Source organism: Salvia miltiorrhiza, chromosome 2 (genome assembly GCF_028751815.1).
Source record: "Salvia miltiorrhiza cultivar Shanhuang (shh) chromosome 2, IMPLAD_Smil_shh, whole genome shotgun sequence".
Classification (NCBI taxonomy): Eukaryota; Viridiplantae; Streptophyta; class Magnoliopsida; order Lamiales; family Lamiaceae; genus Salvia; species Salvia miltiorrhiza.
Genome location: NC_080388.1, coordinates 68,299,416 through 68,311,083, shown reverse-complemented (window position 1 = coordinate 68,311,083; position 11,668 = coordinate 68,299,416). Strand labels below are relative to the sequence as shown.

The window sequence follows — 11,668 nt, the reverse complement described above, 5'->3', positions numbered from 1 at the left end:
AAATATATTTATATAAATAAATAATTCATACACGTAATTAAATAAATTTATATAATATTTCAAATTCTAATTTTAAGATGTACAACTAATTTTTTATTTACAAATTCATATTAAAATTAATACAACTTTTCTTCTCCTTAATTGCATTACTATAATTTAAAAAATGTCTAAATTTAAAATAATTAAAATTAAGTAAACGGCGATCTTGATCCACATAGAGTAAATCTTGTTGTTTCATCCGCAAAAATGATCTCCATCCACATAGAATATTCTGTTTTTGTTTCAAGTTAATCCAGTTCAGTTCAACTCAACAACCGGAGCTGTCGAAGCCAATGATATATCATCCTACAAATACTAGTCAGATCAGGAATCATAATCTATGTCAGCACTACTGCTCTCAGACTTGGACGGCCTGACTAGCCGCCCTTGTTCATCATACACATCAAGATTCTCACACGGGCTCGGAAAAATCTTCCCTATCACGCGTCCTTGGACATATGAACACTGGAATATTCGCTTTTTCTTGTACGTTATTCCGACCAACATGTCCCGGAAACTCACATTTCTCACCGGAATCTCCTGGCTGCCGTAGATTCGAACTGGGATGCGAACTCCCTGTCCGCGAATCCCATCAAAGCTTATATCTTCTATGAGCGGAAGGGCGTTTGGATTATAGCCTTTGTCTGGATGCTCGTTGTAATCGGTCTTGATCACGATACCCACCCTCACGTTGTCTAGTGTCAAGTTCCGGTAGGTTATATGTCGGACAAAACCCCCCCTACCTGCACTTGTCTTGATTCTAATACCCCTCTTTGAGTTCCAGACAAGGAGATTCTCCACGGTTACATTTGCGACTCCACCAGACATTTCACTGCCAATCGAGACACCTGCACTGTTATACATGAAAGTCATCACTACAAAGAAAAATAAGGAGAGATAACATCAAAAGTAAAACTTTTCATGATGTGGCAGTGGCTTCATAGCCATGACATGTAGTATGAGGAAGAGCATTTAGCTATATACAAAATCGGGACAATCTGAATGCGAGTTGATTTAGTCGCATGTGAACTAAATATGAGAACAGTCACCCGAAAGAGAGAGAAAGGAAAAATGTAACTACGATGCAGGATCATATTTGAGAAAATAAAGGCGTTTGTTTCCAATTTACGTACTCTTGAGATTACACGCGAAGCAAAGAGGGTCGATCAAAAAGTAGCAAGGTAAATTTTAATGGTGAATTTGGGCAAAAGGGCATTCAGAGGAAGCAAACAATTAGCTGAAAAAGTACTTTATAAATCCAGCAATCAAATCCTGTTGTCTGAATTCTTTTGCAAGATGAATTGCATCAGTGTTGTCAAATGACTTTGAAAACCATACGAACACACAGAAGCAGTGCATTGACAGTACTCTCACCTTATCATTGAGCGCACAATGACATTACGTATGAGAATGTTGGCAGAAGGCTGCGCATAAGCAATTCCATACTGATCCCACCCACTTTTGATTGCAATTCCATCGTCTCCAACGCTTATGTAACTGTTCTCTATCAATACATTCTTGCATGAATCTGCAGGACAAGCAGATGCAGTCTTTTAAGTTCATTTGCTCAGTTTCTACAGTTAAAAAAGGGGAGCTATATAATCCACATAGAAACTGTATGTAACATTTGTATATCCCTATAATGCAGCTAAATTTAATTTACATGGCTTTGAGGAACCTTTCAAAGGCAGACCTCAGCAGCCTGAGACTCTTGCCCAAATAGTATCGCTCCTGTTACTAGTTAGATTCCAATTAGACATAATAACTTACAAGTATCATAGACAAATCTTGTAAAATTTTCTACTTAGTATTGACGATTCAAAGTAAGTAGCCTTGTTACAGTCAGAGCAGCATCAATCATTTTATGTGTAACTTTACGCATCCTACTGGTCATAGACACCAAAGATCCCTATTCCTTGCAATGCAGTTAAAATGGGGTCAATCTTGTCACTGTTAAGCAAAACATGCTGTACACATATTTTTAATCTTCTAAATTATCTGTCAGAAAAATATAAATGTATTGAATGAAAACCTTGTCTTTATTTCTAACCACAGCTTACCTGCACAAGGCATTTCATAGGATCATGCAGGCCTAGTTTTGCATTAGATGAATGAAAAACACATTTCCAAAGTTTAGGGAGAATATTTAGTAGGAAAAAAGCAAAATTTTCTCGACTAATGATATCCTGAATATCTTCAAACAGAGATTCTTATTTAAAAAAATCATCACGTTTTACTGGTGCTGCTATTATCTAATTACACCGACCAACAAAAACAGCAGCATAAACCATGCTTATGGATAAAAATTGATCAAGATTTGGATAATTCAAATTTACCAGGATCTATTCCGTCAGTATTTGGGGCGCCAGACAGTGGAGCCAATATGGTCACGTTTCTGATAGTAACATTCTGACAGTCGTACGGATGAAGAGTCCAGAATGGAGAATCACGCAGAGTCACATCAGATATCTGAATGTCTCTTGACCACATAAGCTGCACAAGTGGACCCCTAGTATAATTCAAAAGATTCTTTCGGTACTTAGTCCACCATGTCTGGCCTTGTCCATTGATGGTACCATTGTGTCCTGTTGAGTGGTTAACACAACCATGAGTTAGCAAGGTTGAACTACGTTATAATAAAAAGAATCTCCTCGGAAAAATTATTAGATAAACACCAAATCCTGGAGAAGCTTTGACACATATAACTGCACCTGACCTGTTATCACAACATCTGTTAGGTTCTGACCATGAATCAAGCTTCCATATCTTGGTCCAGCACGTTCTCTTCCATAACCATAAGATGGCAGAGCAGGCATCAGCAACCAGTGATTCTCATCCTGTCTCATCCAAAAAATATCTCATGTTAGATGTTTATCTCCTAGTTGAGAGCTTAATATACTTTCTGTTCAAGTGGAAGGGTTAGGACTTGAAACAAGGATAAAGTGGGGACAAGTTTTATTTTCAATTTAACCTGGTAACACAGGAATTTAAGTACAGCAGGAACATTATCTATCAACTAGCAATTATGTGGCGGTTGCTACAATTATTTCCAGATTATTTTGGCTTCAACAAATAGAAGAAAATGAAAAAAAAACACAAAGTGTGACCTTAGTAGAGTTATTTCAAAATATTAGAAATAAAATCATAAATATTTATACATAACAAGTGAAAACTGGAAATATTAACTAATGACAGGAGAGCCCTTTACATGAGGAACAACCTATCAATTACAGTGTCAGGTTTGATTCCAGATGTCAGATAACTTATTAAAGAGCACATACCGTTTTTTGAAAAAAATGACAGACCCAAGGGTGTAGGAGCGATAAGTTATCCTGGGAGGAGTCCCCTTCTCCATTTGAAACTTAAATATCTTCGTAGAGTCAAATTGCACATGGTAAACTGAAGACAGAAGCAGAATGGTCTCAAGATTGTTATCAAGGATTTTGTTCAACGAACTACTCATAAGGCAAGGCACAATGAAAACAAATGTGGAAATAAGATGACTTCTCAAAAGTGTCCCCACAAGTCAATTGGTTTCCAAATGGGAGTGCTTATAACTCCATAAATTACGCATTTCACCCTAAATACTCAGTTATCTAGCCTACATAGGATCTTTGATTATGCACTATACTCACAAGTAAGAATATTATCAATGTTTGCTCAATTCAACATAACAGTTCTAGGTGTCAGTAAAAGATTTTTGATTATGCCTTTTTTTCAGGAAAATCTCTAGGGTGAAGCCAAAGTAACATCCTAGTGACCTTATAATAGAAAGTCACAAAAACCCCATCAAAGGTATCATTCAAAAAATTCTTTCTCCTCTCCTGCCCTTAATTGTGACATCTTTACGTGATTACTCCCACAATCATTGTCATAACTCAACCAAGAATCAACTAAGTACATCTTGAATCAGTTAATCTCCTTATGCCCACTCTCTCCACTGAACCATCATTTGGAGAGAAGTCATTCTCATTTATCTCAACTGTTGCGTCGTGAAGTCCCATCTTCAGGAGAGGTTCTGGAGAAAAATGAGTCTTAGGATGAGATGCTCAATCATCAAGACCTACCCAGTAATCCTAGTGCCACCGCTCTTACCAAATCTAATAAAGCATGTGATGCTAACTTGAACGAGCAAGAAAACTGGGAATAGGGTAAGATCACTCTCAAATGCATATGTGCTTGTCTATTCAAGCACAATTTCATCCTCAAATAGTGACAAGCCTAATGCACAAAAAGGTCAAGCATCAATCCTTGAGCTTTGGACCCTCTACTAGTCCTATCATTGAAGAATTTAGGCCCTGGAGAAGCAATTCAGATTTATACCTGCCTATGACTGAAAGGAAAATCCAAATTTGTATAAGCTGATAATGAAATTGAACACATTGTTATATAGTGATGGTGATAAAACAATGACTTTTAATGGAGAATTGGAGATGACCATTTAGAGTTGGGAATATCGGAATGGTGGTAGCAAGCTGGTGAATCTGAGCTATTAGTAGCTCCTCACACATAGTTCTTCATGATGAAAATTGCTAGAGACACTCGGTTCTGCATTCACTTCGTCAGAGGATATATGCACTTCTATCTTCTCCAGCAGCCATGTATGCTAGGATGCTAATCAGTTATGATTATTGAGCTATGGTAAAAACAAGTTGCCAAAAATAATGCCAAACACTAACAGAAAACTTATACTCCCTCAGTCCCAAATGAAATATCTTATTTTTCTTTTTGGGTTGTCCCACTTGAAATGTCTTGTTTCCTTTTATAGAAAAAATTATCCTCAAAAAGTATAATTTTTGGGACCCACATCACCTTTTCAACTCTACACCACACCACTTAATAATATAATTAACATTTTCCTAAATAACCATGCCGAAAAGAAACAATACATTTCATTTGGGACGGAGGGAGTATGTTTTTGCCAAATATATGTTATCTAGAGACCTAAGGATATCCAGATTTGTCAAAAATAATGTCAAACACTAACACGCAATTTATTATTGCCAAATAATTGTTTATCCAGAGATCTAAAGAAATCCAGAAACTGTTCTATCAACATCTAGGCAGCTGCTAGCAACACTCACAATTCAGATCATTGTTATGAAGTGGATAGTCACTTCATCAAGAAAAGTTGAGACAGGAACCATACCAGTCCACTGAGGATTGGCTTGTGGTCTGAAGAAGTAAAAACTAGTCTTGCATTGATTGTTGCATCTATTTTCATGTTATGCTATTGTTCCAAGAATACTATGACGCATCAACAAATTAATGAGTAACCACCATTTCCAACCCCACTTTTTCCTAAATTTATAGGGCACCATTGTGCTGTACTCCCCATTGATCAGATCCAATCTGAAAATTTGAGCCTTAAATACTAGAGGCCCAAGTGGTCTATTTATGAAAACCGCATCTTGCAGTGAACAGAATGAGTACAATGTGCGAGCTATCGAATGCACTAGTAACACAATCACACATAGCATTGTCATGTTAGTCTGCAACTATTTTATCCAAAATCCAAGAGCACCACTACATAAATAACTTAAAACAGAATAAAGTAGCTCCTTAGAATTTCACTACAAACTCTAATGCAGAAAAGCATAATCTCAGTAACCTTGAGCAAACAGATTACAGATGATAAATGAATTGAGCCAAAAAAAAAAATCATCTTCCTTTCAAAAATAAAAAACTAAGTTTGTCCTCGTCCTAATTTACATTTCTTCACCAACTAAAACTAATTAAGCAAATGAGGAGGTGAGGAGAAGAAGAAGAAGAAGGGCAAGGGCGCTCACATCAATTCCAAGAATAACAGCATTTTGAGCGAGAAACAAAGTCATGTGGCTGGTGAGGTTGAAAGGAGCGGTGAGCCAGCGGCCGGCCTCCACATTGAGCTGGCCACCGCCGCGTCTCCCTATTTCCGAAACCGCCCTCTCGAAAGAGTTGGTATTGACGGTGATGCCATCCCCCACCGCCCCGAAATCGGTGAGATTGAAGACCAGAGGCCGGAGGTGGGGAATGGGCCGGGCCTGCGGGCCCCAGAAGCGATCGACGGCTGCCCTCTGCCACGCGATTATGAACACGAATCCGACTGCCCAGATGAGAGCCAGAAGAGTGCGGTGGAGTGACAGAAATTGAGGGATCCATTGGAGCAGAGTGCGGCGGGAATCGGGTCTGAAAGAGCTGCTGCGTGAGAATCGGAAATAATCTACCATTTATTTTTTTACGTTGGCACAAATTCAATCAAGAAACAGGTAATTGATTCTCGCTTATTACTGGAAGTTTGTCGCGAGTCTCAATCCCAGTGTTCTGCCTTTTCATCGTATTTTGTTTTGTTTTATTTTGGCCGACATAAAACAGAATATCATTACTTTTTAGTTAATTATATTTACTTAAACAAATCCCATTTAGTAGTAACAAAATTAAAACAGAATTAGTTTTTTATTATAAACCTTCGAGATTGAAACTTGAAAATAAAAATAATATTCCTACCTGCAGCGCGCAGGACACGCACTTTGACCATCTCTCACAATGTACGTATCTTTTTTCTTCTCCAATATATACTCTTTTGTGCATTTTTTTTATTAGGGCTGTACTTTTATTTATCGTTGCGAACTGATTGAAATTGAGAATTCTAGGGTTGGAGTTATACGGCAACATCAATTTGATCACTTGATCGGCGTGGTTCCGTTATAGAAAGATGTGGGCAGCTTCGTGCCTGGCATCGTGCTGCGCGGCCTGCGCCTGCGACGCCTGCCGCACGGTGGTGTCGGGGATCAGCCGGCGATCCGCCCGTATTGCATACTGCGGTCTTTTTGCTCTTTCTTTGATCGTCTCCTGGATTCTTCGGGAGGTTGCTGCACCCCTCATGGAGAAAATTCCCTGTAAGTCTTTTACCCTTTTGATATGATTTTGTAATATGTAAGTGCAATATCTGCAAAATTCTTCTTCTTCTTCTTCTTCAAATTTTCATAATCTCATGTGGATTTTGTATTTTCATGTATTTCTGTGGTGAAGAAGCTCTTAGGTATGAATTATCGTTACAGTTTGTTGTTTCAATTTTGAGAGCTGAAACTTTTGGAAAGAAAATAGAAGTTTTTATTCGCTGAAATAGAAATGTGTGATAAGTGCGCTTTGCTGAAATTGATATGTTTAATTTTTGCTACAAATAGTAGTTTCTTGTGAGAAACTGTGATACCTTTTTACTGAGTTCTGTGGGGGAAAAGGGATTATTAGTTAAAAACACCTTTTCTGACTAGAATGGGAAAGGAGAAGGGAATTTCTGTGTATAAAATGCAGTTTCCTAGTTGATAACATGTGCTGTATGGAGTAGTACTCTGAGTCTCTGACAGCCTCATTGTTAATTTTGAAGGGATCAATCATTTCCAACAAACACCAAACAGGGAGTGGTTTGAAACAGATGCAGTTCTACGAGTGAGCTTGGGCAACTTTCTATTTTTCACAGTCCTTGCTATTTTTATGATTGGTGTAAAGAGCCAGAAGGATCCTCGTGATAGTGTGCACCATGGAGGTTGGATGATGAAAATTATTAGCTGGTGCATTTTGGTGATACTGATGTTTTTTGTTCCTAATGGCATCATCAGCTTCTATGGTAAGATACCCCTTATCGTTTTCAACATGAACTAAATTTTACTAAGTGTATATCATCTTTCAATTGCTATTCTATGAATTACTAAGTGAATTACATGGTGATACTGACGTTTTTTGTTCCTAATGGCATCATCAGCTTCTATGGTAAGATACCCCTTACCATTTCAACATGAACCAAATTTTACTAAGTGTATATCATCTTCAATTGCTATTCTTTGAATTATGAAGAATGGAAAGCTGCCTGATTATTGGTAGTTGTAAAGACAACATAGAGGATTGACAGTTATTTTTTGTTTGTTGTTTGAGAAATCAAAAAGTTCATGGCCAAACTATTATATTTAATGTGTTGGACCTATTTACATGCTAAGATCAGCTTGTTTAGATGAATATCATCAGCATCTTGCTTTTGATAGTGTGGAAGTGGGAAAATTATTTGATCTGAGAATGATTCTCTCGAAATTGTTTTAGCACTTTTTGCATGATGTTTCTATTACCCATCTATTATCAATTAGGTGACATCTTGTAAGAGAAAGTGGTAGGGTTTGGTCAGTATGAATGTGGTGAGAAATCGGAACTTGATTGTACCTTCTCTTATGGAATATGGGGCATTGGCATGGAGACATGTTCCATAAATACCTTAATCATACAAACCCCTATCTTTTAATTATCCCTAACCTATTATTGTAATTGAGGAAGCCATATCATATACCATTTCTCTTACTTCATGGCATAAGTACCCTATGAACAGAGCTATTGATCTACTTGTAATTATTTTCCATTGTTGTTTTGAATGAGCTTGTATTTTGGTTTCTAAATGCAGAAGCAACATCAAAGTTTGGCTCAGGGCTTTTCCTTCTTGTTCAAGTTGTGCTTCTACTGGATTTTGTTCATGGATGGAATGAAAACTGGGTTGGATATGATGAGAAGTTTTGGTAATCTCTCTTGTGTTCAATTCATCCTAATTTCTTTCTAAGAGCATGAAACAACATTTTTCTATCTTGGAAAATTTATTTGCTTGCTATGATTTTGCAGGTACATGGCTTTGCTTGTTATTTCACTTATATGCTATGTGGCAACGTTTTCATTCTCTGGAGTTCTCTTCTACCTCTTTACCCCTTCAGGACATGATTGTGGGCTTAACACTTTCTTCATTGTGATGACTTTGATTTTTGTCTTCGTCTTTGCTATTATCACCTTGCATCCATCAGTGAGTATCTAAACTTTCTGCAGTTATAAAAGGAATATAGAAAAAGCTATTAGCACATATATGGGTAACAAGTATGTGATTAGGGGAATGTAACAGAATTTGAAGCTTTGGGATAAACTGATAAAGGAGAAGTCTTTCTGTACAAGATGAATGATTATGGTTTGGGAGACTTCTGTACATCCAAAGGGAGATGATATTATCTCCATTTCACTTGCATGGGGTATGTGATGAGAATGAATTGGTTTTATGTAGACAAAAGTTGATCGATCGGATTTGAAATTTTAGTAGGTGTCTCCTGTTTTACATCAAAGCATAATATAACACACCTGGCATAACGATTGGGAGAATCACGATGTTTTCTGGACTGTGAAACCGTTCTATTCTTTATAGGTTACATCTATATCTGCTCCAAATATTACTGCAGTTAACCATAGTGATAATTCTGGCTCGTGCGCTCAGTATGTCCTAGAAACATGGACGTGTCATTTTCTTTCTACCTTCTCTGGTTATAAGTAATTGTTACCCTGCTTTCCTTTTGTCTATGGTTTATCTCCAGTTTAAATCATTAGTTTGAGTCTCACCTTTACAAGCTTTGGCAAGTTTACCCTTTTCCTTTTAATTGGGTTTGGTTTGTTACTGTAACTATCATTGATCAAGTAAGTTTTAATGTTGTTTTACTAAGCAAATGGTGATTTTTAATCATATATTGCCATAAAATAGGTTGGTGGAAGCATTTTGCCCGCTTCAGTGATATCTCTGTATATCATGTACCTCTGCTACAGTGGGCTTGCCAGTGAGCCAAGGGATTATGAATGCAATGGTCTTCATAGCCATTCTAATGCAGTTTCGACCAGTAGTCTTGCTATTGGGCTGCTTACTACGGTGCTATCTGTTGTATATTCTGCTGTACGAGCTGGGTCCTCGAGAACTGTACTTTCCCCTCCAAGCTCACCCCGAGCAGGTGAACCAATTATTTTCTGAATTAATTATGTTATTGCTTGATTCAAAGATGAAAATTCTGCAACGGTGTTCAGTCAATGCTCTTGAATTTTGAGCACCATAGACAAAATGAAGATGATATCTAAAATTTATGAAGCCTAAGTAGTTCTGGTTTACATTGTCTTGCATACACTTGTTAGTAATAGCATCATACATTTTCTTGGTTTATATGAAGATAACATAAGTTGTCTATATATAATTGTGGTTTGGTTGCATTACATAAACTAACAAATTAGAGTGGAAAATTGGAGAATAATGTCTCGATGATGTTAGTTAAGCCAATACCATAATATTAGAATTAAATTTGTCTTTCGGCTTTCATTTTTTGAAGGTTCTGGAAAGCCTTTGTTACCAATGGATAAGACGGATGAACACCGTGACGAGGAAGAGAAGTCAAGAGCAGTTTCATATTCGTATTCCTTCTTCCACTTAATCTTCTCACTTGCGAGCATGTACTCTGCCATGCTCCTCACAGGTTGGTCAACCTCAGTGGGAGAGAGCGGGAAATTGGTGGACGTGGGGTGGCCGTCAGTGTGGGTTCGTATCATAACCAGTTGGGCGACTGCTGGTCTGTTTATATGGTCTCTAGTTGCGCCGATCATCTTCCCTGACCGGGAATTCTGATCATCCCAGAAAACTAAGTGTGCTCTTTGTGCCTCACTCTTACAAAACTGTCAATTCTTACCTTGCTGGAAAAAAGATTTCTGCCAAATGGCATGGCTGAATGTGGTTTGTGGTTTCATAGTTAGGAGTAATATATTTTGTATAAATGTGTGGTTTGGTTTGCTGAAAATTGTGGACTTGTTGGAAGGTTTGTGAAACTAGCAGTGCCAGGATCTATCAAATGAGTACCTCCACATATTATGGAATTACTTTTATTACTTTTATGCGTGTGCTTTCAATAGGTAAATATTTTAGAATGAGAATTCTAATTGGCTTAACCCGAAGCTACTTTTTTTTTAAACCTTCAATTTTATTATAAAAGGAAAATATATAATTTAAACATAAACCTTCAATTTTATTATAAATACAAAATTGTCACTTAATTTTGAAATTAATTTAAAATTGATTTTAAATTGGAAACTCCCTTTTTAATATAGTATAGATAAATTTCATGAAATATCATTTTAATTTGTTTTTAGCATTTTTGTCTTATGGTTTAACTATCAATGTGCCCAATAAATTAGTACTCTTAAAATGATAACAATTGGTTCTCCCGCACGTGGCTCTCGGCGAATATTTTATATGTTGAAATTGTACCTATCCAGCAATCAATTGTCTCGGCAACACGCAAAGAGAGTAAGCAGCGAAACTTAAAGCAAAACGTGCAGAAAGTAAAGAACACAAGACACCAACAATGGTAACCCAGTTCGGTGATAAAACACCTACGTCTGGGGGGCCTCGCCCAATTCAAACAATTCACTAGTGAGGATAAGAAATACAAAGGACTTACACGCGAAGACTCGATCTTCCTAGCCTCTATTTCTTCCCAAATCGTCACCTATGTGAACTACCGAGAGCAAGATAAGACTTACTCTCACAAACGTGATTGCCTCTCAATCCACGTTCAAACCAACAAGAAGAAACACTCCAACAAGCTGGAGTACAGATCAACAAACGTAACACCAACTTATACTTCCAATGAAATAAAGTGTAAAACAACAGCACACACTCACAGATGATCTTCTCACTCAAAGGCACGAAATTACTCTCTCAAAGAAGTAGAATCACCAAAACAGCGCCGCCTCACGTCTTCATCAACCTTATAAATATGCAAACCCTTGGAGAGTTGGGTTGAGCCCATAATCTGCCAAAGAA

The 11,668-nt window shown here is 37.4% G+C and overlaps 3 protein-coding genes across 4 annotated transcripts in view; 1 reads left to right on the top strand and 2 right to left on the bottom strand.

The window, feature by feature from the left end:
• Positions 1–11,668, bottom strand: part of LOC131008566 (uncharacterized) — a 590,934-nt gene that overhangs the window by 451,717 nt on the left and 127,549 nt on the right. The gene's annotated exons all lie outside the window — the stretch shown is intronic.
• On the bottom strand, positions 206–6,397 carry LOC131008587 (probable polygalacturonase). The gene is made up of 5 exons (XM_057935518.1): positions 5,829–6,397; positions 2,756–2,876; positions 2,376–2,624; positions 1,414–1,567; positions 206–892 (listed from the first exon to the last, which is right to left on the bottom strand). Exons 1-5 carry the CDS (start codon positions 6,246–6,248, stop codon positions 364–366), a joined length of 1,473 nt encoding a protein of 490 aa, XP_057791501.1. The 5' UTR covers positions 6,249–6,397; the 3' UTR covers positions 206–363.
• LOC131008591 (uncharacterized) lies at positions 6,428–10,737 on the top strand. Of its 2 annotated transcripts, XM_057935523.1 has the most exons (7): positions 6,428–6,566; positions 6,672–6,917; positions 7,406–7,645; positions 8,465–8,576; positions 8,677–8,851; positions 9,572–9,812; positions 10,182–10,737. In XM_057935523.1, the coding sequence occupies exons 2-7, from the start codon at positions 6,734–6,736 to the stop codon at positions 10,472–10,474; spliced, it is 1,245 nt and encodes a 414-aa protein (XP_057791506.1). In that variant the 5' UTR covers positions 6,428–6,566; positions 6,672–6,733; the 3' UTR covers positions 10,475–10,737. The 2 variants fall into 2 exon arrangements, with proteins under 2 accessions (XP_057791506.1, XP_057791505.1); XM_057935522.1 differs by having other exon boundaries at positions 6,542–6,917.